The sequence below is a fragment of the Bombina bombina genome, chromosome 7 (genome assembly GCF_027579735.1).
Source record: "Bombina bombina isolate aBomBom1 chromosome 7, aBomBom1.pri, whole genome shotgun sequence".
In the NCBI taxonomy this organism is placed as follows: domain Eukaryota; kingdom Metazoa; phylum Chordata; class Amphibia; order Anura; family Bombinatoridae; genus Bombina; species Bombina bombina.
The window spans coordinates 48560184-48583847 of record NC_069505.1 but is presented as its reverse complement, the minus strand read 5'-3'; the positions used below and the strand labels follow the sequence as shown (position 1 = coordinate 48583847).

General features: G+C 42.9%; 1 protein-coding gene and 2 pseudogenes across 4 annotated transcripts in view; all 3 read left to right on the top strand.

Annotated features, from left to right (window-relative positions):
* Window positions 1-23664, top strand: part of LOC128665854 (nuclear RNA export factor 1-like) — a 127313-nt gene that overhangs the window by 91039 nt on the left and 12610 nt on the right. For all 4 annotated transcript variants that reach the window (XM_053720085.1, XM_053720084.1, XM_053720082.1 and 1 more), the window contains 3 exons: window positions 12436-12478; window positions 12612-12684; window positions 19131-19313. In XM_053720085.1, the coding sequence (XP_053576060.1) occupies window positions 12436-12478; window positions 12612-12684; window positions 19131-19313 (299 nt within the window). The remainder of the gene's footprint in view (window positions 1-12435; window positions 12479-12611; window positions 12685-19130; window positions 19314-23664) is intronic.
* On the top strand, window positions 1225-2857 carry LOC128665855 (actin, cytoplasmic 1-like; annotated as a pseudogene).
* On the top strand, window positions 9841-10046 carry LOC128636824 (uncharacterized; annotated as a pseudogene).

Genomic DNA, 23664 nt, shown 5'->3' with positions numbered 1-23664 from the left:
ACTTCCCAGCAAAGCTGTTAAGTATCACTCCCACTTCCCACAATCCCCAGTCATTCTTTGCCTTGTACGTCAGGATAGATGTGCGAAGATGGTGTCTGAAGATATTGAATCCTTTTTAATAGGTACTTTTCCCTGCAAGCAAGGATTGGGGCTATGCTGTGTCCATGTAATCCTCTTTAGTAAGAGTAATGGTGGCTTTTAGCAGTTAGAAGATGGCAAGGTAGTCCTTGCTTACGTTCTAACATTTATGCTACCCCTATATAGAAAACCAGGGTTGGTTACTCTGTTTTTTCTTTTTCTACAGGTCCCTGTCAGAGGTCGGCTGATTCTTTCATACCTGATACCTGTGGATCCAGCTGCAGGGCAGGAACAGTTTAAGTGCTTTAGCCTTCTAGGTTTGAAGGACTCAGCACTTTTGGGGATATAAATAGTTTGGGCAGCACTGACAGAGCCTATACTGTAAAAAATATAGTGGTCTGGGGAAGCTTATTATTTCTCTTGTAAGGTGTATCCAGTCCACGGATCATCCATTACTTGTGGGATATTCTCATTCCCAACAGGAAGTTGCAAGAGGACACCCACAGCAGAGCTGTAATATAGCTCCTCCCCTAACTGTCATAGCTAGTCATTCTCTTGCAACTCTCAACAAGCAAGGACGTTGTAGGAGAGAGTGGTTAAATATAGCTAGTTTATTTTCTTCAATCAAAAGTTTATTTTTAAATAGTACCGGAGTTGTGCTATTTTATCTCAGGCAGTGAATAGAAGAAGAATCTGCCTGAGGTTTCTATGATCTTAGCAGGTTGTAACTAAGATCCATTGCTATTCTCACATATGTCTGAGGGGATTACACAGATGAGGTAACTTCAGCAAGAGAATGGCGTGCAGTTTAATCTGCTATCAGGTATGTGCAGTTATAATTTTTTATAGAGATGGAAAACACTAGAAAATGCTGCTGATACCGGATTAATGTAAGTTAAGCCTGAATACAGTGATTTAATAACGACTGGTATCATGCTTACTCCCAGGGGTAATACCCTTATGATATTTACAATATAAAACGTTTGCTGGCATGTTTAATCGTTTTTAAATATGCTTTGGTGATAAAACTTTATTGGGGCCTATTTTTTCCACATGGCTGGCTTAAATTTTGACTAGAAACAATTTCCACTGTTGTAGTAGAAAAGTTACAGTTGGTGCAGTTAAAATTACAAACTGTGAGTGACCCACCTGCCCCGCATTGAGTAGCATCGGCCTCAGAATCTGCACCCAAAGATAACAATGGAAGAGGATATTGCTGCCCTGGTTGTTGACAATGGATCTTGTATGTGCAAAGCTGGGTTTGCTGGAGACGATGCTCCTCGTGCTGTGTTCCCATCTATTGTGGGTCGCCCCAGACACCAGGGTGTCATGGTTGGCATGGGACAAAAGGACAGCTACTCTGGCGATGAAGCTCCCTGAAGTACCCCATTGAACATGGAATTGCCACTAACTGGGATGACATGGAGAAGATCTGGCACCACACCTTCTACAATGAGCTGAGAGTGGCCCCTGAAGAGCACCCTGTGTTACTGACTGAAGCTCCTCTGAACCCCAAAGCCAACAGGGAGAAGATGACTCAGATCATGTTTGAAACCTTCAACACCCCTGCCATGTACGTTGCCATCCAGGCTGTGCTGTCTCTGTATGCCTCTGGTCGTACCACTGGTATTGTGATGGACTCTGGTGATGGTGTTACCCACACTGTGCCCATCTATGAAGGTTATGCTCTGCCCCATGCAATTCTGCGTCTGGACTTGGCAGGTCGTGACTTGACAGACTACCTCATGAAGATCCTGACCGAGAGAGGCTACAGCTTCACCACCACAGCTGAGAGGGAAATTGTGCGTGACATCAAGGAGAAGCTTTGCTATGTTGCTCTGGACTTTGAGCAAGAGATGGCTACAGCTGCTTCCTCTTCCTCCCTGGAGAAGAGCTACGAGCTACCTGATGGTCAGGTCATCACCATTGGCAATGAGAGGTTCAGATGCCCAGAAGCTCTCTTCCAGCCTTCATTCCTTGGTATGGAATCCTGTGGTATCCATGAAACCACCTACAACTCCATCATGAAATGTGATGTTGATATCCGTAAGGATCTGTACGCCAACACAGTATTGTCTGGAGGTACCACCATGTACCCAGGAATTGCTGACAGGATGCAGAAGGAAATCACAGCACTGGCTCCCAGCACCATGAAAATAAAGATCATCGCCCCACCTGAGAGGAAATACTCAGTCTGGATCGGAGGCTCCATCCTGGCCTCTTTGTCCACCTTCCTGCAGATGTGGATCAGCAAGCAGGAGTACGATGAGTCTGGCCCATCCATTGTCCACCGTAAATGCTTCTAAAGAGACTGACCTTTGACATTGAACCTGTGCAGGAAGATCACTGGCATGGCTTTCCCCTTTTGTTGGCGCTTGGCTCTGGATCTTATAACTGGAATAGAAGGAAAACAAACCTACAGCACTCCCAAGATCTACAATGCATATAAGGACTGTACATTTCTTTTGTTTTTTTATTTCTTGTCATTCCAAATGTTTAATGCATTGTAAGGGGACATTCCTCAGCGTGAGCTACTGGGCACTTAAAGAAGCACGCTGATAGTATTGCTTGTATGTGACGCTCTGTACCCAGACATGTCTTTTTGTATCTTCTGCCTTGAACACTTTGTAAGTTTGGTCCAGCAATGGGCTCCATTCCCTGACATCTGATGGAAGATTTACATTAATCATTGATCTCGGTAAGATGTGAGTGAGGGGGGCCACCTGTACACTTAACTGAAAAGAAAGAACCTGTTTAAGTCTAAAAAAAAAAAAGAAAAAAAAAATTACAAACTGTGACATCCAGCTTCCCTCAAAGGCCCTCTGAATGCTATAGGACATCTCTAAAGGGCCCAAAGGCTTTCCAAAGTCGTTTATTGGGGAAGGTAGGGCCACAGCTTGCTGTGGCAGTTGGTTGTGACTGTTAAAAAACGTCTATTTCGTTTTTTTGATCCGTTTTTTGAACTAAGGGGTTAATCATCCATTTGCAAGTGGGTGCAATGCTCTGTTAGCCTATTATACACACTGTAAAAATATTTAGACGACATCCTGATACAGGCGTCAAACTTCCAAATTGCCAAGTCTCATACGGATGTAGTACTGGCATTTCTGTGGTCGCATGGGTGGAAAGTGAACGAGGAAAAGAGTTCTCTATCCCCACTCACAAGAGTTTCCTTTCTAGGGACTCTGATAGATTCTGTAAAATCTTCACCCGACGGAGTCCAGGTTATCAAAGCTTCTAAATTCCTGCCGGGTTCTTCATTCCATTCCGTGCCCTTCGGTGGTTCAGTGTATGGAAGTAATCGGCTTAATGGTAGCGGCAATGGACATAGTGCCGTTTGCACGCTTACATCTCAGACCGCCGCAACTATGCATGCTCAGTCAGTGGAGCGGGGATTACACAGATTTGTCCCCTCAACTGAATCTGGACCAAGAGACTAGGGATTCTCTTCTCTGGTGGCTATCTCGGGTCCATCTGTCCAAAGGTATGACCTTTCGCAGGCCAGATTGGACAATTGTTACGACAGATGCCAGCCTTCTAGGTTGGGGTGCAGTCTGGAACTCCCTGAAGGCTCAGGGATCGTGGACCCAGGAGGAGTCTCTCCTTCCATTAAATATTCTGGAACTAAGAGCGATATTAAAGGCTCTTCAGGCTTGGCCTCGGTTAGAAACTCTGAGGTACATAAGATTTCAGTCGGACAACATCACGACTGTAGCTTACATCAACCGTCAAGGGGGAACGAGAAGTTCCCTAGAGATGTTAGAAGTTTAAAAAAATAATTCGCTGGGCAGAGATTCACTCTTGCCACCTATCAGCTATCCATATCCCAGGTGTAGAGCACTGGGAGGCGGATTTTCTAAGTCGTCAGACTTTTCATTCGGGAGGGTGGGAACTCCATCCGGAGGCATTTGCACAACTGATTCATCGTTGGGGCAAACCAGAACTGGATCTCATGGCGTCTCGCCAGAACGCCAAGCTTCCGTGTTACGGATCCAGGTCCAGGGATCCCAAGGCGACACTGATAGATGCTCTAGCAGCGCCCTGGTCTTTCAACCTGGCTTATGTGTTTCCACCGTTTCCTCTGCTCCCTCGACTGATTGCCAAGATCAAGCAGGAGAGAGCATCAGTGATTCTGATAGCACCTGCGTGGCCACGCAGGACCTGGTATGCAGATCTAGTGGACATGTCATCCTTTCCACCATGGTCTCTGCCTCTGAAACAGGACCTTCTACTTCAGGGTCCTTTCAACCGTCCAAATCTAATTTCTCCAACATAGGTGTGTCCGGTCCATGGCGTCATCCTTACTTGTGGGATATTCTCTTCCCCAACAGGAAATGGCAAAGAGCCCAGCAAAGCTGGTCACATGATCCCTCCTAGGCTCCGCCTTCCCCAGTCATTCTCTTTGCCGTTGCACAGGTAACATCTCCACGGAGATGGCTCTTGTCAAGTACTTCATTCTGTTCTTCTTCCTTCCATAGCGCAGTGCATGGAAGTAATAGGTTTGATGGTCGCGGCAATGGACATAGTTCCTTTTGCGCGAATTCATCTAAGACCATTACAACTGTGCATGCTCAGTCAGTGGAATGGGGATTATACAGACTTGTCTCCGACGATACAAGTAGATCAGAGGACCAGAGATTCACTCCGTTGGTGGCTGACCCTGGACAACCTGTCACAAGGGATGAGCTTCCGCAGACCAGAGTGGGTCATTGTCACGACCGACGCCAGTCTGGTGGGCTGGGGCGCGGTCTGGGAACCCCTGAAAGCTCAGGGTCTTTGGTCTCGGGAAGAATCTCTTCTCCCGATAAATATTCTGGAACTGAGAGCTATATTCAATGCTCTCAAGGCTTGGCCTCAGCTAGCAAAGGCCAAATTCATAAGGTTTCAATCAGACAACATGACGACTGTTGCGTATATCAACCATCAGGGGGGAACAAGGAGTTCCCTGGCGATGGAAGAAGTGACCAAAATATTTCAATGGGCGGAGAATCACTCCTGCCACTTGTCTGCAATCCACATCCCAGGAGTGGAAAATTGGGAAGCGGATTTTCTGAGTCGTCAGACATTTCATCCGGGGGAGTGGGAACTCCATCCGGAAATCTTTGCCCAAATAATTCAATTGTGGGGCATTCCAGACATGGATCTGATGGCGTCTCGTCAGAACTTCAAGGTTCCTTGCTACGGGTCCAGATCCAGGGATCCCAAGGCGACTCTAGTGGATGCACTAGTAGCACCTTGGACCTTCAACCTAGCTTATGTGTTCCCACCGTTTCCTCTCATTCCCAGGCTGGTAGCCAGGATCAAACAGGAGAGGGTATCGGTGATCTTGATAGCTCCTGCGTGGTCACGCAGGACTTGGTATGCAGACCTGGTGAATATGTCATCGGCTCCACCATGGAAGCTACCTTTGAGACAGGACCTTCTTGTTCAAGGTCCGTTCGAACATCCGAATCTGGCCTCACTCCAACTGACTGCTTGGAGATTGAACGCTTGATTTTATCAAAGCGAGGATTCTCAGATTCTGTCATTGATACTCTTGTTCAGGCTAGAAAGCCTGTAACTAGAAAAATCTACCATAAAATATGGAAAAGATATATCTGTTGGTGTGAATCTAAAGGATTCCCATGGAACAAGATAAAAATTCCTAAGATTCTATCCTTTCTTCAAGAAGGTTTGGAGAAAGGATTATCTGCAAGTTCTTTGAAGGGACAGATTTCTGCTTTATCTGTTTTACTTCACAAAAAGCTGGCGGCTGTGCCAGATGTTAAAGCTTTTGTTCAGGCTCTGGTTAGAATCAAGCCTGTTTACAAACCTTTGACTCCTCCTTGGAGTCTCAATTTAGTTCTTTCAGTTCTTCAGGGGGTTCCGTTTGAACCCCTACATTCCGTTGATATCAAGTTATTATCTTGGAAAGTTTTGTTTTTGGTTGCAATTTCTTCTGCTAGAAGAGTTTCAGAGTTATCTGCTCTGCAGTGTTCTCCTCCTTATCTGGTGTTCCATGCAGATAAGGTGGTTTTGCGTACTAAACCTGGTTTTCTTCCGAAAGTTGTTTCTAACAAAAACATTAACCAGGAGATAGTCGTGCCTTCTTTGTGTCCGAATCCAGTTTCAAAGAAGGAACGTTTGTTGCACAATTTGGATGTAGTTCGTGCTCTAAAATTTTATTTAGAGGCTACAAAGGATTTCAGACAAACATCTTCCTTGTTTGTTGTTTATTCTGGTAAAAGGAGAGGTCAAAAAGCAACTTCTACCTCTCTCTCTTTTTGGCTTAAAAGCATCATCAGATTGGCTTATGAGACTGCCGGACGGCAGCCTCCTGAAAGAATCACAGCTCATTCCACTAGGGCCGTGGCTTCCACATGGGCCTTCAAGAACGAGGCTTCTGTTGATCAGATATGTAAGGCAGCGACTTGGTCTTCACTGCACACTTTTACCAAATTTTACAAATTTGATACTTTTGCTTCTTCTGAGGCTATTTTTGGGAGAAAGGTTTTGCAAGCCGTGGTGCCTTCCATCTAGGTGACCTGATTTGCTCCCTCCCATCATCCGTGTCCTAAAGCTTTGGCATTGGTTCCCACAAGTAAGGATGACGCCGTGGACCGGACACACCTATGTTGGAGAAAACAGAATTTATGCTTACCTGATAAATTACTTTCTCCAACGGTGTGTCCGGTCCACGGCCCGCCCTGGTTTTTTAATCAGGTCTGATGATTTATTTTCTCTAACTACAGTCACCACGGTATCATATGATTTCTCCTATGCAAATATTCCTCCTTTACGTCGGTCGAATGACTGGGGAAGGCGGAGCCTAGGAGGGATAATGTGACCAGCTTTGCTGGGCTCTTTGCCATTTCCTGTTGGGGAAGAGAATATCCCACAAGTAAGGATGACGCCGTGGACCGGACACACCGTTGGAGAAAGTAATTTATCAGGTAAGCATAAATTCTGTTTTCTCTGAGGCTGACTGCCTGGAGATTGAACGCTTGATTTTATCAAAGCGTGGCTTCTCCGAGTCAGTTATTGATACCTTAAGACAGGCACGAAAGCCTGTCACCAGGAAAATTTACCATAAGGTATGGCGTAGATATCTTTATTGGTGTGAATCCAAGGGTTACTCATGGAGTAAGGTCAGGATTGCTAGGATATTATCTTTTCTCCAAGAAGGTTTGGAAAAAGGATTGTCAGCTAGTTAAGCGTCTGGCAGATGTTCCAGACGTTCAGGCATTTTGTCAGGCTTTAGTTAGAATCAAGCTTGTGTTTAAACCTGTTGCTCCACCATGGAGCTTAAACTTGGTTCTTAAGGTTCTTCAAGGAGTTCCGTTTGAACATCTTCATTCCATAGATATTAACCTTTTATCTTGGAAAGTTCTTTTTTTTGGTAGCTATTTCCTCGGCTCGTAGAGTCTCTGAGCTATCTGCCTTACAATGTGATTCTCCTTATCTGATTTTTCATACGGATAAGGTAGTCCTGCGTACCAAACCTGGGTTCTTACCTAAGGTGGTATCTAACAAGAATATCAATAAAGAGATTGTTGTTCCATCCTTGTGTTACACAATTTGGACGTCGTCCGTGCTTTAAAGTTTTACTTACAAGCTACTAAAGATTTTCGTCAAACATCTGCTTTGTTTGTTGTCTTCTCTGGACAGAGGAGAGGTCAAAAGGCTTCGGCAACCTCTTTCTTTTTGACTAAGAAGCTTAATCCGTTTAGCCTATGAGACTGCTGGACAGCAACCTCCTGAAAGGATTACAGCTCATTCCACTAGAGCTGTGGCTTCTACTTGGGCCTTTAAAAATGAGGCTTCTTTTGATCAGATTTGCAAGGTCTTCGCTTCATATTTTTTCAAAATTTTAAAAATTTGATACTTTTGCTTCTTCAGAGGCTATATTTGGGGGAGAGGTTTTACGGGCAGTGGTTCCTTCCATTTAAGTTCCTGCCTTGTCCCTCCCTTCATCCGTGTACTTTAGCTTTGGTATTGGTATCCCACAAGTAATGGATGATCCGTGGACTGGATACACCTTACAAGAGAAAACACAATTTATGCTTACCTGATAAATTTATTTCTCTTGTGGTGTATCCAGTCCACCGCCCGCCCTGTCATTTTAAGGCAGGTAATTTTTAAATTTAAACTACAGTAACCACTGCACCCTATGGTTCCTCCTTTCTCGGCTTGTTTTCGGTCGTATGACTGGCTATGACCGTTAGGGGAGGAGCTATATTACAGCTCTGCTGTGGGTGTCCTCTTGCAACTTCCTGTTGGGAATGAGAATATCCCACAAGTAATGGATGATCCGTGGACTGGATACACCACAAGAGAAATAAATTTATCAGGTAAGCATAAATTGTGTTATCCTTTCCTAAAGCTATTATGCTATGCTATAAGAGCAGCCTAGAATCTCTTACAAAGCTTTATGGAGCTGTAGGGCTAGCTGGTGTCTGTCTCGGATTACCAGGTACTATAAGTTGAGGTATCTAATTGTTCTCTGCGGGACCGTATCTGGTCGTATTTTATCTGCCTGGGAACACCGGGTGCGGTAGAAATCGTTTTTTCCCTCCATTGTAAGGGGTTTTCAAGTAAGAGATTACTTTAAGATCTTGTCTGATCGTTCCCCCTTTTAAGCGGTAAACACCTACTTTTTAATCTGATTAGAGTAGGTTACCGCGATTGTGTTTTCCTCTCCTCTACCCCGGCTAGTATGGGTTATATCCCTCCTATAGCTCAGCGCCTTTTTTTGTCAAGCCCGTTGTGGGGGGGGGGGGGGGGCATGTTTCTCAGGTAAGGGGCTTTTATTAAGCTCCTAATATGTTTAATAACTGGCTCTGATAAGCTGTTTGGCGGTGCTCACAAGTGCGCAACATCCGCTTCTATTTGGCGCCACCCTTTTATTTCAGTCTTGCACTTACCGCCACGGGCAGTGTTTTTGGCGCCATTGTTTATAAGCCTGTTAATGCCTCGATCCTCTCTAAAGGTGCTGATCTTGGTGAGAGGGTTTAGTAGGCAGAGTAGCTGTTTTAAGGGAGCGGCTTACAATGGCACTCTTATTCTCAGTTAAATTTATACACTATGTATATGTGTGTGTGTATGTGCTCTGTTCTTTCATACACGTACCTGTGGGGGTAAAAAATATCCGTCTAGAATCGGACCTGATGCTCCTTGTTAAGTGATACATTTTTATCCCTCTATGCATGTTGGGCTTCTTTATGCCCGTCATTTGGGGGTATGTTGGTATGGGGGTTGATGGTTTTTTCCTACCTTACAGGGCATATCATGTTGTGTATTTTATGCCCATTTAAGATTTTCTTTTTCAGAATTTCTGTTTAGTGTCTCTTGGTATTTGACGCCATCTAGTGTTTAATATTATTACATCTATTTTATTTCTCATCAGTCTCTAAAAGGGCTGATCAGTTAGGAATTTTAATTCTGACATTGTGTATCTTCCATGTCAGGTTCCTTTTCATGTTTAAGGCAGCATATGGTATGATTTAAACTATATGATGTTCATACATATTTGGCCTAATATGCTTATTTCATGTATATGAGTGCTATGATATAATTTTCTCGTGTTGAGGAGATTTAGAAATAAGGTGCTAATTTTTACTTTATTTTTTATCCTTCATAGTGGCTTAACCAGTGGGTTTCCATCTACCTTTTTGAAATAATGTATCCTCAGATTGAGAATCTTAGTGATCTGAGGACACTTACATTTTATTTGATAATTTCCCTCATATTGAGGCGATTTCTGCGGATGTCTGGGACATAATGATCACTTTTCTGCCTTTTGCCTACTATCATGTGTAGTATCTGTTCTTATCAGTTTATTATCTGATACATCTCCTATCTGGGGACCATATCTTGTCTCATATATATATATATATATATTATTATTATTTTTTTTCCTTTTGGAATAATGGCAAGCAATCCAAGAAGCCTTCCTCTGAGAATAAATCAGCTTGAATGGTCTGCCCACGATCCAATCTTGGATCAAGTAGGGGGCAGGCCTTCCTTCCTTTCAGGAGGCTTGGATTGGCGATTCCTTAGACAGTGACCGTAGTCTCCCAAGGATACAAGATAGAATCAAATCTTACATTCTCCAGTGACACAGGCAGAGCACTATGAACTTGGTGTCCTTGGTTCAATCCCAGGCAGAGCCTAGCAAAGGGGTTACCAGCGGTGCCTTGCCGTGCGGTTTACTCCTGTCAAGTTCTCTGGTAAACGGAAAGGTCAGAAGGCCACTTCTTCTACTCCTTTCTTTTTGGTTGCAAAGTGTTATTCTGTTGGTCTACAAGACAGCTGGACAACAGCCTCCTGAGAGAATTACAGCTCATTCCACTAGGGCTGTCTCTTGGGCTTTAAAAAAAGAAGCTTCTGTGGAACAGATCTGAAAGGCGGCCACTTGGTCTTCGTTGCATACTTTTTCCAAATTCTGTTTTTGCCTCGGCTGAGGCTTCCTGTGGGAGGAAAGTTCTTCAATCGGTGGTGTCTTCTGTTTAGGTTCCGTCTCTTTTTCACCCCTCCCTTCCATTCTGTGTCCTCTAGCTTGGGTATTGGTTCCCACTATTAATTGAATGGATTTGTGGACTCTCCATGCCATTGGAAAGAAAACCACAAAATGAATGCTTACCTGATAAATTATTTTCTTTCCTGGCATGAAGAGTCCACGACCCGCCCTTCATTTTTTTTTTTTTAAAGAAGGCGTTTGTCATTTTTGTTTAAACCTCAGGCATCTCTATAACCTTGTGTCCTCTTATCTTTCCATATTCCTTCGGCTGAATGAATGGGGATTGTGGAAGTGATACTTAACGGCTTTGCTGGGGTGTTCTTTGCCTCCTCCTGGTGGCCAGGAGTTGAGTTCCCATTAGTAATTGAATGGATTCATAGACTCCATGCAAGAAAAGAAAATAATTTATCATGTAAGCATATATTTTGTTTTTAAAGACAAAACAACTCCCTAGTGCATGTGTTTCCACTGTAAAAAATTGCAATATAAAATGCTTAATTATGCACCGTAAAACAACTTTGCAATATACTTTTAGTGGCAAGCCCTGGCATCTTCATACTCTCAAAGGGACAGTGTACTCAAGAAGAAAGCCACAGATACACACAAACAGCACTAAGCTGTTCCTCCCTTCCCTGCGCCTGTAACACTATGCAGGTTTCCTACTCCCCCTCCTCACCATTACAACCGTGTTTTTAAAGGGACACTCAAGTCAAACTTACACTTTCACGATTCAGATAGAGCAGCCATTTTAAACAACTTCCCACTTTACTTCCATTAACAAAATGTGCACAGTCTTTTTATATTTACACTTTTAGAGACACCATCTCCTACTGAGCATGTAGAAGACTTCACTGAATATACTTGTATGCATTTGTGATTGGCTGATGACTGTCACATGATACAGGAGGAGTGGAAATAGTTACCTCCAGCATGAGGAAGCCAGGGATTCTGGCTATAAGCACTCTATTTAGGGAGTGAGGGGAAAACCGTAGCTCTCTAACTAGTGCTCATTACATACGTATGCATATGCAGTGAAAATACTAAGGTTTTTCTCATTTTTGGCAGCAAAATAGCTAATGAAAACATTATCTACACCTAAAGCTTTATTTCAATAGCCCATGTTTGTTTTAGAGTACACTGTCCCTTCAAGTCTGGATTGGCTCCTCCAAATAAGGAAAGTTGTTGAGAGTTTAACCATTGAATATAAGTTGCAGCAAACAAGGTGTTTTTTTTAAATAATGTTCAGACTCAAATATGTTAGTCTATTGGAAGAATGCAGAAACTTGTTCACTTTCCCTTATTATACCAGCTGCACAGTATGATTTGTATTGGAAATGGCTCATTTAGGTTTATTTTTGTAGTTGAAAAACCTGTTTTATTTTCCTCATTGAAACCACTGCCTATTCAAATTAGCTTATCCTATAGGGAGAGCAGACCTTATCATATCTCTATGCACAAGAGACAATACTTAGGGACTGACATTTTTATTATGGGTGGTGGTTTTTATGAGCAAAACTAAATGCAGGCATAAGCAATTTCCAATATGTAATACTATGCAGCTGTTATAACAAGCCCGCGGGAAAACATTAAGAGTCAAAATATAACAGTACAATATCACTTTTAAGTACATTTATTCCCAAATACTCTGAAACAGACATAGCATAGAGGTACGGTTTAATTGCGGCGGTGCAGGGTTGTCTTTTTCTTACACTCTTTGGTCTATTATGTTCCTATCTCCAAACATCGCCCAGATTAACTAAAAATATAAAAAGCGAATGCCCTGGGGCTAATAAGTAGATAAACTTCTCCCTCTCGCGTTTTTTAACTTCTACTCACTAATTTCCTACTTTTTCTTACAGATTACTCTACTAAGCTTTGTGGTTAATGGGATTTTTAAAGAAGGTAAGTGGTCGCGAACAGTATCTACTTTTTTTTATCAGCTTTTTTTTTTTTCCTTACTGTATGTTTGTTTTGGGTTTTTTTTTAGTTTTATTTTCTGCTCATCTCCTTTTTCTGCTTTATCTTCTTTTGATAGTTGAAGACCAATCTGTTTCCGTTGTGCGTGGTTTTTCCCGGATTTTTGTAGCTGTTCCTGGAAGTGACGGAGGGTGAGTTTAAGCCATATTAACTTATACAAACACTTGTCGTAGAAGAGAGGGGAAAAACTGCTCTAGTAAAAATTGAATACATTTCGTAACATTGGATTATCATCATATAAACTGTGTCATATTTGAGTTTTTCAGTTTGAATACTAGCATATTAGGAATTGTCGCTTTTCTAGAGCTATATCAGTACAGGTGGGTAGTTGACCTCTGAACTAAGTTGAAATGCTCCCAGAAATCTGAGGGTGTGATGATCCTCAGCCTTAAAAATACTTATACCACTGCTTATTAATTTAACGTATTTAGAGTTGAGTAAGCTGTCACTCATTTCTCTGTCAATTTGTCTTCCCTTCTACAAATATGTCCTTGCTTGGCTGTGCATAAAAACATTCAAGTGGAGGGGGTATATTTAGTTGGAACAATTCTTCTCAGACCTGAGATGTTTAAATGTAAGCATAGGTAGAAAGACCATCTTCCCATTAGTACAGATATAATTCTACTTAGTGAAGAAACTGATTTATTTGGGGTTTTTTTGTGTGTTTTTTCTCCAACATAGGTGTGTCCGGTCCACGGCGTCATCCTTACTTGTGGGATATTCTCCTCCCCAACAGGAAATGGCAAAGAGCCCAGCAAAGCTGGTCACATGATCCCTCCTACGCTCCGCCTTCCCCAGTCATTCTCATTGCCGTTGCACAGGCAACATCTCCACGGAGATGGCTTAGAGTTTTTTGGTGTTTAAATGTAGTTTTTATTCTTCAATCAAGAGTTAGTTATTTTAAAATAGTGCTGGTATGTACTATTTACTCTGAAACAGAAAAGAGATGAAGATTTCTGTTTGTAAGAGGAAAATGATTTTAGCAACCGTTACTAAAATCGATGGCTGTTTCCACACAGGACTGTTGAGAGGAATTAACTTCAGTTGGGGGAAACAGTGAGCAGACTTTTGCTGCTTGAGGTATGACACATTTCTAACAAGACTTGGTAATGCTGGAAGCTGTCATTTTCCCTATGGGATCCGGTAAGCCATTTTTATTAAATAAGAATAAAGGGCTTCACAAGGGCTTTAAAAACTGGTAGACATTTTTCTGGGCTAAAACGATTGATTTATAAGCATTTTTAATAGTTTATAGCTTTGAGGAGTTATTTTATTCTTGGGAATTATGTTAAAGAAACGGCAGGCACTGTATTGGACACCTTTTTCACTGGGGGCCTTCTCTAATCATAGGCAGAGCCTCATTTTCGCGCCACTAATGCGCAGTTGTTTTTGGGAAGCAAGGCATGCAGATGCATGTGTGAGGAGCTCAGATACATAGAAAAAGCTTTCTGAAGGCGTCATTTGGTATCGTATTCCCCTCTGGGCTTGGTTGGGTCTCAGCAAAGCAGATACCAGGGACTGTATAGGGGTTAAATATAAAAACGGCTCCGGTTCCGTTATTTTAAGAGTTAAAGCTTTCAAATTTGGTGTGCAATACTTTTAAGGCTTTAAGACACTGTGGTGAAATTTTGGTGAATTTTGAACAATTCCTTCATACTTTTTCACATATTCAGTAATAAAGTGTGTTCAGTTTAAAATTTAAAGTGACAGTAACGGTTTTATTTTAAAACGTTTTTTGTACTTTGTTATCAAGTTTTATGCCTGTTTAACATGTCTGAACTATCAGATAGACTATGTTCTGTATGTGAGGAAGCCAAGGTTCCTTCTCATTTAAATAGATGTGATGTATGTGACAAACAATTTAGAGAAAATGATGCCCAAGATGATTCCTCAAGTGAGGGGAGTAAGCATGGTACTGCATCATCCCCTCCTTTGTCTACTCCAGTCTTGCCCACACAGGAGGCCCCTAGTACATCTAGTGCGCCAATACTCCTTACTATGCAACAATTAACGGCTGTAATGGATAATTCTATCAAAAACATTTTAGCCAAAATGCCCACTTATCAGCGAAAGCGCGACTGCTCTGTTTTAGAAAATACTGAAGAGCATGAGGACGCTGATGATAATGGTTCTGACATGCCCCTACACCAGTCTGAGGGGGCCAGGGAGGTTTTGTCTGAGGGAGAAATTTCAGATTCAGGGAAAATTTCTCAACAAGCTGAACCTGATGTGATTACATTCAAATTTAAATTGGAACATCTCCGCGCTCTGCTTAAGGAGGTGTTGTCTACTCTGGATGATTGTGACAATTTGGTCATTCCAGAGAAATTATGTAAGATGGACAAGTTCCTAGAGGTCCCGGGGCCCCCCAAAGCTTTTCCTATACCCAAGCGGGTGGCGGACATTGTAAACAAAGAATGGGAAAGGCCCGGCATACCTTTTGTCCCTCCCCCTATATTTAAGACCCCAGAAAGGTCTTATGGCAGACAGTCCCCAAGGTCGAGGGGGCGGTTTCTACTCTAAACAAACGCACTACTATCCCTATAGAAGATAGTTGTGCTTTCAAAGATCCTATGGATAAAAAATTAGAGGGTTTGCTTAAAAAGATGTTTGTTCAGCAAGGTTACCTTCTACAACCAATTTCATGCATTGTTCCTGTCACTACAGCAGCGTGTTTCTGGTTCGATGAACTAGAAAAGTCGCTCGATAAAGATTCTTCTTATGAGGAGATTATGGACAGAGTTCACGCTCTTAAATTGGCTAACTCTTTTACTTTAGACGCCACTTTGCAATTAGCTAGATTAGCGGCGAAAAATTCAGGGTTTGCTATTGTGGCGCGCAGAGCGCTTTGGCTAAAATCTTGGTCAGCGGATGCGTCTTCCGAGAACAAATTGCTTAACATACCTTTCAAGGGGAAAACGCTGTTTGGCCCTGACTTGAAAGAGATTATTTCAGATATCACTGGGGGTAAGGGCCACGCCCTTCCTCAGGATAGGTCTTTTAAGGCTAAAAATAAACCAAATTTTCGTCCCTTTCGCAGAAACGGACCAGCCTCAAGTTCTACATCCTCTAAGCAAGAGGGTAATACTTCTCAAACCAAGCCAGCCTGGAGGCCAATGCAGGGCTGGAACAAAGGTAAGCAGGCCAAGAAACCTGCCACTGCTACCAAGACAGCATGAGATGTTGGCCCCCGATCCGGGACCGGATCTGGTGGGGGGCAGACTTTCTCTCTTCGCTCAGGCTTGGGCAAGAGATGTTCTGGATCCTTGGGCGCTAGAAATAGTCTCCCAAGGTTATCTTCTGGAATTCAAGGAGCTACCCCCAAGGGGGAGGTTCCACAGGTCTCAATTGTCTTCAGACCACATAAAAAGACAGGCATTCTTACATTGTGTAGAAGACCTGTTAAAAATGGGAGTGATTCATCCGGTTCCATTAGGAGAACAAGGGATGGGATTCTACTCCAATCTGTTCATAGTTCCCAAAAAAGAGGGAACATTCAGACCAATCTTAGATCTCAAGATCCTAAACAAATTTCTCAAGGTTCCATCGTTCAAAATGGAAACCATTCGGACAATTCTTCCTACCATCCAGGAAGGTCAATTCATGACCACGGTGGATTTAAAGGATGCGTATCTACATATTCCTATCCACAAGGAACATCATCGGTTCCTAAGGTTCGCCTTTCTGGACAAGCATTACCAGTTTGTGGCACTTCCATTCGGATTAGCCACTGCTCCAAGAATTTTCACAAAGGTACTAGGGTCCCTTCTAGCGGTGCTAAGACCAAGGGGCATTGCAGTAGTACCTTACTTGGACGACATACTGATTCAAGCGTCGTCTCTACCACAAGCAAAGGCTCATACGGACATTGTCCTGGCCTTTCTCAGATCTCACGGGTGGAAAGTGAACGTAGAAAAAAGATCTCTCTCCGTCAACAAGAGTTCCCTTCTTGGGAACAATAATAGACTCCTTAGAAATGAGGATTTTTCTGACAGAGGCCAGAAAATCAAAACTTCTAAGCTCTTGTCAAGTACTTCATTCTGTTCTTCTTCCTTCCATAGCGCAGTGCATGGAAGTAATAGGTTCGATGGTCGCGGCAATGGACATAGTTCCTTTTGCGCGAATTCATCTAAGACCATTACAACTGTGCATGCTCAGTCAGTGGAATGGGGATTATACAGACTTGTCTCCGACGATACAAGTAGATCAGAGGACCAGAGATTCACTCCGTTGGTGGCTGACCCTGGACAACCTGTCACAAGGGATGAGCTTCCGCAGACCAGAGTGGGTCATTGTCACGACCGACGCCAGTCTGGTGGGCTGGGGCGCGGTCTGGGAACCCCTGAAAGCTCAGGGTCTTTGGTCTCGGGAAGAATCTCTTCTCCCGATAAATATTCTGGAACTGAGAGCGATATTCAATGCTCTCAAGGCTTGGCCTCAGCTAGCAAAGGCCAAATTCATACGGTTTCAATCAGACAACATGACGACTGTTGCGTATATCAACCATCAGGGGGGAACAAGGAGTTCCCTGGCGATGGAAGAGGTGACCAAAATAATTCAATGGGCGGAGACTCACTCCTGCCACTTGTCTGCAATCCACATCCCAGGAGTGGAAAATTGGGAAGCGGATTTTCTGAGTCGTCAGACATTTCATCCGGGGGAGTGGGAACTCCATCCGGAAATCTTTGCCCAAATAATTCAATTGTGGGGCATTCCAGACATGGATCTGATGGCGTCTCGTCAGAACTTCAAGGTTCCTTGCTACGGGTCCAGATCCAGGGATCCCAAGGCGACTCTATTGGATGCACTAGTAGCACCTTGGAGCTTCAACCTAGCTTATGTGTTCCCACCGTTTCCTCTCATTCCCAGGCTGGTAGCCAGGATCAAACAGGAGAGGGTATCGGTGATCTTGATAGCTCCTGCGTGGCCACGCAGGACTTGGTATGCAGATCTGGTGAATATGTCATCGGCTCCACCATGGAAGCTACCTTTGAGACAGGACCTTCTTGTTCAAGGTCCGTTCGAACATCCAAATCTGGCCTCACTCCAACTGACTGCTTGGAGATTGAACGCTTGATTTTATCAAAGCGAGGGTTCTCAGATTCTGTCATTGATACTCTTGTTCAGGCCAGAAAGCCTGTAACTAGAAAAATCTACCATAAAATATGGAAAAAATATATCTGTTGGTGTGAATCTAAAGGATTCCCATGGAACAAGATAAAAATTCCTAAGATTCTATCCTTTCTTCAAGGTTTGGAGAAAGGATTATCTGCAAGTTCTTTGAAGGGACAGATTTCTGCTTTATCTGTTTTACTTCACAAAAAGCTGGCGGCTGTGCCAGATGTTCAAGCTTTTGTTCAGGCTCTGGTTAGAATCAAGCCTGTTTACAAACCTTTGACTCCTCCTTGGAGTCTCAATTTAGTTCTTTCAGTTCTTCAGGGGGTTCCGTTTGAACCCCTACATTCCGTTGATATCAAGTTATTATCTTGGAAAGTTTTGTTTTTGGTTGCAATTTCTTCTGCTAGAAGAGTTTCAGAGTTATCTGCTCTGCAGTGTTCTCCTCCTTATCTGGAGTTCCATGCAGATAAGGTGGTTTTGCGTACTAAACCTGGTTTTCTTCCGAAAGTTGTTTCTAACAAAAACATTAACCAGGAGATAGTCGTGCCTTCTTTGTGTCCGAATCCAGTTTCAAAGAAGGAACGTTTGTTGCACAATTTGGATGTAGTTCGTGCTCTAAAATTCTATTTAGAGGCTACAAAGGATTTCAGACAAACATCTTCCTTGTTTGTTGTTTGTTCTGGTAAAAGGAGAGGTCAAAAAGCAACTTCTACCTCTCTCTCTTTTTGGCTTAAAAGCATCATCAGATTGGCTTATGAGACTGCCGGACGGCAGCCTCCTGAAAGAATCACAGCTCATTCCACTAGGGCCGTGGCTTCCACATGGGCCTTCAAGAACGAGGCTTCTGTTGATCAGATATGTAAGGCAGCGACTTGGTCTTCACTGCACACTTTTACCAAATTTTACAAATTTGATACTTTTGCTTCTTTTGAGGCTATTTTTGGGAGAAAGGTTTTGCAAGCCGTGGTGCCTTCCATCTAGGTGACCTGATTTGCTCCCTCCCATCATCCGTGTCCTAAAGCTTTGGTATTGGTTCCCACAAGTAAGGATGACGCCGTGGACCGGACACACCTATGTTGGAGAAAACAGAATTTATGTTTACCTGATAAATTACTTTCTCCAACGGTGTGTCCGGTCCACGGCCCGCCCTGGTTTTTTAATCAGGTCTGATGATTTATTTTCTCTAACTACAGTCACCACGGTATCATATGATTTCTCCTATGCAAATATTCCTCCTTTACGTCGGTCGAATGACTGGGGAAGGCGGAGCCTAGGAGGGATCATGTGACCAGCTTTGCTGGGCTCTTTGCCATTTCCTGTTGGGGAGGAGAATATCCCACAAGTAAGGATGACGCCGTGGACCGGACACACCGTTGGAGAAAGTAATTTATCAGGTAAACATAAATTCTGTTTTTAATACTTCGTAAATTTGTATAAACTGTAATCATCTTTATTCCAGGCTTCTTCTAGTGAATGATCAGCTGTTCATTAGGACTGCCTCAACAGAAGAGATCCGTAAAGCTTTCGTCACACCAGCTCCTACACCCTCCAGTAGCCCTGTGCCTGTTATAGCACCTGTTCCCCAGGATATGGTGCAGGCATTTTCTTCATTCTCTGGCATGAACTTAGAGTGGTCTCAGAAGTGAGTAGATTATTTATCTCCGCCCCATCATCCTCTGATAAATATATTTCATCCTCATAATACCAATTTCTGATTGTTTTGTCACCTAGCAAACACATTTCTTTCTAATGACACGATGATTCCACGGATCTTCTAATTACTATTGGGAATATCACTCCTGCCCAGCAGGAGGCGGCAAAGAACACCACATCAAAGCTGTTAAATATCACCTCCCTTCCCTCCAACCCCAGTCATTCTCTTTGCCTACGTTAGAGCAAGGAAGTGGTAAAGTTAGGTGTTAGGAAAAGATTTTTCAAGCAAGATTTTATTATTTTTTTAAGCAGTGCAAGATTGTTTTGCTTTGCTCTAGGGTGTAGCCGTAGTCCATATCAGTCTCTTCAGTAGAGCAGTGGTGGCTTTAAAGCAATGGGAACTTGTGGGACATAATTCTCACTGCGCCTCCCATGTATTTATGCTGCCCTAACCATGCAAGCCTGAGTAAGATTACTCAGTCTTTGTTTCTACCCACAGGTCCATGTGAGGGAACTGGCCTCCTAAACCTAGTGAGCTGCCGTGCTGCCTGGCAGAAGTATTAAGGTAAGTGCTAACTTTGTTTTTCTGGGACATGCAGAGAAAAAGGATAGCACTTTTACTTTCATTGGGACAAGTTACATTCACCTATGACAGGGAATTATTGTTTAAGGGCAGCAGAGCAGGCACTGGGGACGAGGAGAATCTTGCTCTTGGTGGTGTATGTTTTTCTCCTGTTAAGTGTAGTCAGTCCACGGGTCATCATTACTTATGGGATATTAACTCCTCCCCAACAGGAAGTGCAAGAGGATCACCCAAGCAGAGCTGCTATATAGCTCCTCCCCTCTACGTCACACCCAGTCATTCTCTTGCACCCAACTAATAGATAGGATGTGTGAGAGGACTGTGGTGATTAAACTTAGTTTTTATATCTTCAATCAAAAGTTTGTTATTTTAAACGGCACCGGAGTGTGTTGTTTTCTTCTCAGGCAGAATTTGAAGAAGAATCTACCTGAGTTTTTGTGTATGATCTTAGCGGACGTAACTAAGATCCATTTGCTGTTCTCGGCCATTCTGAGGAGTAAGGTAACTTCAGATCAGGGGACAGCGGGCAGGTTCACCTGCAAAGAGGTATGTTGCAGTATATTATTTTCTAAGGAATGGAATTGACTGAGAAAATACTGCTAATACCGATATAATGTAAGTACAGCCTTAAATGCAGTAGTAGCAACTGGTATCAGGCTGATATGTATGTATGTATGTTTACACTTAAGTATTTCTGGGGAATGGCACTTCACTGGGAAAATACTGTATGCATATAACTTTTAGCCTAACTTGCAGTGTGAGCGACTAGCAGCAGGCTTTTAATGACATTTCATAAATTAGATTTTAAACGTTTGCTGGCATGTTAAATCGTTTAATTATCTGAGGTACTTGGTGAAAAATTGTTTTGGGCGTTATTTTCCACATGGCTGTCGTTTGTTTTAAATTAAAACAGTTTACTGAGCTTCCCTCACTGTTGTAGTGTGAGTGTGAGGGGCCTATTTTGGCGCTTTTACTACGCATCAGAAATTCAGTCACAGTCTGCCTTTTTTCTCCCTGCATGATCCAGGACGTCTCCACAGAGCTCAGGGGTCTTCAAAACTAGTTTTGAGGGAGGTAATCACTCACAGCAGACCTGTGAGACTGTGCTTTGACTGTGATAAAAACACTTATATTTTCAATTGTTATCCGTTTTTTTCTGATATTAAGGGTTAATCATCCATTGCTAATGAGTGCAATCCTTTGCTAAATTTGGTTTCTATAACTAGTCCGGTTCATTGTTATTCAACTGTGACAGTTTTTGTGTGCTTCTTAAAGGCACAGTAACGTTTTACATATTGCTTGTAAATTTAGTTGAAAAGTATTTCCAAGCTTGCTAGTCTAATTGCTAGTTTGTTTAAACATGTCTTTGTGCAATATGTTCAAAAGCCAAGGTGGAGCCCAATAGAAATTTATGTACTAATTGCATTGATGCTACTTTAAATTAAAGTCAATCTGTACATGTTAAGCAACATTCACCAGACAACGAGGGGGAAGTTATGCCGACTAACTTGCCTCACGTGTCAGTACCTGCATCTCCCGCTCAGGAGGTGCGTGATATTGTAACGCCAAGTACATCAGGGCGGCCATTACAAATCACTCTACAAGACATGGCTAATGTTATGACTGAAGTTTTGTCTAAATTGCCAGAACTTAAAGGTAAACGAGATCACTCTGGGATGAGAACAGAGTACGCTGATAATGCTAGGGCCATGTCTGATACTGCGTCACAATATGGAGAGCTTCATTCTGCGGGTGACGGATCTGATCCAAATAATGGAGGGAGCAGTTTCTACTTTAGCTAAGCGTACCACTATCCCGGTGGAGGATAGTTGTGCCTTTTCAGATCCAATGGATAAAAAGTTAGAGGGTTACCTTAAGAAAATGTTTGTTCAACAAGGTTTTATATTGCAACCCCTTGCATGCATTGCGCCTGTCACGGCTGCGGCAGCATTTTGGTTTGAGTCTCTGGAAGAGACCCTTGACTCAGCAACATTAGATGAGATTTCACACAAGCTTAAAACCCTTAAAGGGCCACTGTAAGTAAATATTTTCTATGCCTGTTACTAACTAACTACCCCAAACACGCTTTTTATCAATAGCATTTCATTAACATATCTCTACCGTAAATCAGAAATCTTGTCTGCAAATTTAATTGTTTTCCAAACCCACTCCGTGGGTATCCTTTGCTCTGTACCAATCCGTTTACAATACCTAGGTTTCAAAATGGCGCTTTAAACACAAAGCTATTGGTTTAAGTATTTTGAACATGCAGTGCTGAAAATAGTGGGCATGATAACGTGACATCATCGGCGAATAAAAGATATAACTTTTACAATGTTATGAAACTTTGTTTTGGAGAAAATATAGGTCAGTAGGTTTTAATTAATGTTTATTAACTTTAATATGTTAGTTGTTTAGCTTAAAAATTATAACAGAAAGTAATCCTTTAAGCTAGCTAATTCATTTATTTCTGATGCCGTAGTACATCTAACTAAACTTACGGCTAAGAATTCCGGATTCACCATTCAGGCACGCAGAGCGCTGTGGCTAAAATCCTGGTCAGCTGATGTAACTTCTAAATCGAAATTACTTAACATACCTTTCAAGGGGCAGACTTTATTCGGGCCCGGTTTGAAAGAAATTATCGCTGATATTACGGGAGGTAAAGGCCATGCCCTCCCTCAAGACAGAGCCAAACCTAGGGCTAGACAGTCCAATTTTCGTGCCTTTCGTAACTTCAAGGCAGGAGCAGCATCAACTTCCTCTGCTCCAAAACAGGAAGGAGCAGTTGCTCGCTACAGACAAGGCTGGAAACCTAACCAGACCTGGAACAAGGGCAAGCAGGCCAGAAAACCTGCTGCTGCCCCTAAGACAGCATGAAGTGAGGGCCCACGATCCGGAAACGGATCTAGTGGGGGGCAGACTCTCTCTCTTCGCCCAGGCTTGGGCAAGAGATGTCCAGGATCCCTGGGCGTTGGAGATCATATCTCAGGGATATCTTCTGGACTTCAAAGCTTCTCCTCCACAAGGGAGATTTCACCTTTCAAGGTTGTCAACAAACCAGATAAAGAAAGAGGCGTTTCTACGCTGTGTACAAGACCTTTTACTAATGGGAGTGATCCACCCAGTTCCGCGGTCGGAACACGGTCAAGGGTTTTACTCAAATCTGTTTGTGGTTCCCAAAAAAGAGGGAACCTTCAGACCAATATTGGATTTAAAGATCCTAAACAAATTCCTAAGAGTTCCATCGTTCAAGATGGAAACTATTCGGACAATCTTACCCATGATCCAAAGAGGTCAGTACATGACCACAGTGGATTTAAAGGATGCTTACCTTCACATACCGTTTCACAGAGAACATTGCCGGTATCTAAGGTTTGCCTTCCTAGACAGGCATTACCAGTTTGTAGCTCTTCCCTTCGGGTTGGCTACGGCTCCAAGAATCTTTACAAAGGTTCTGGGCTCTCTTCTGGCGGTACTAAGACCGCGAGGAATTTCGGTAGCTCCGTACCTAGACGACATTCTGATACAAGCGTCAAGTTTTCAAACTGCCAAGTCTCATACAGAGTTAGTACTGGCATTTCTAAGGTCGCATGGGTGGAAAGTGAACGAGGAGAAGAGTTCTCTCTTACCACTCACAAGAGTTCCCTTCTTGGGGACTCTTATAGATTCTGTAGAAATGAAAATTTACCTGACAGAGGACAGGTTAACAAAGCTTCTAAATGCTTGCCGTGTCCTTCATTCCATTCAACAGCCG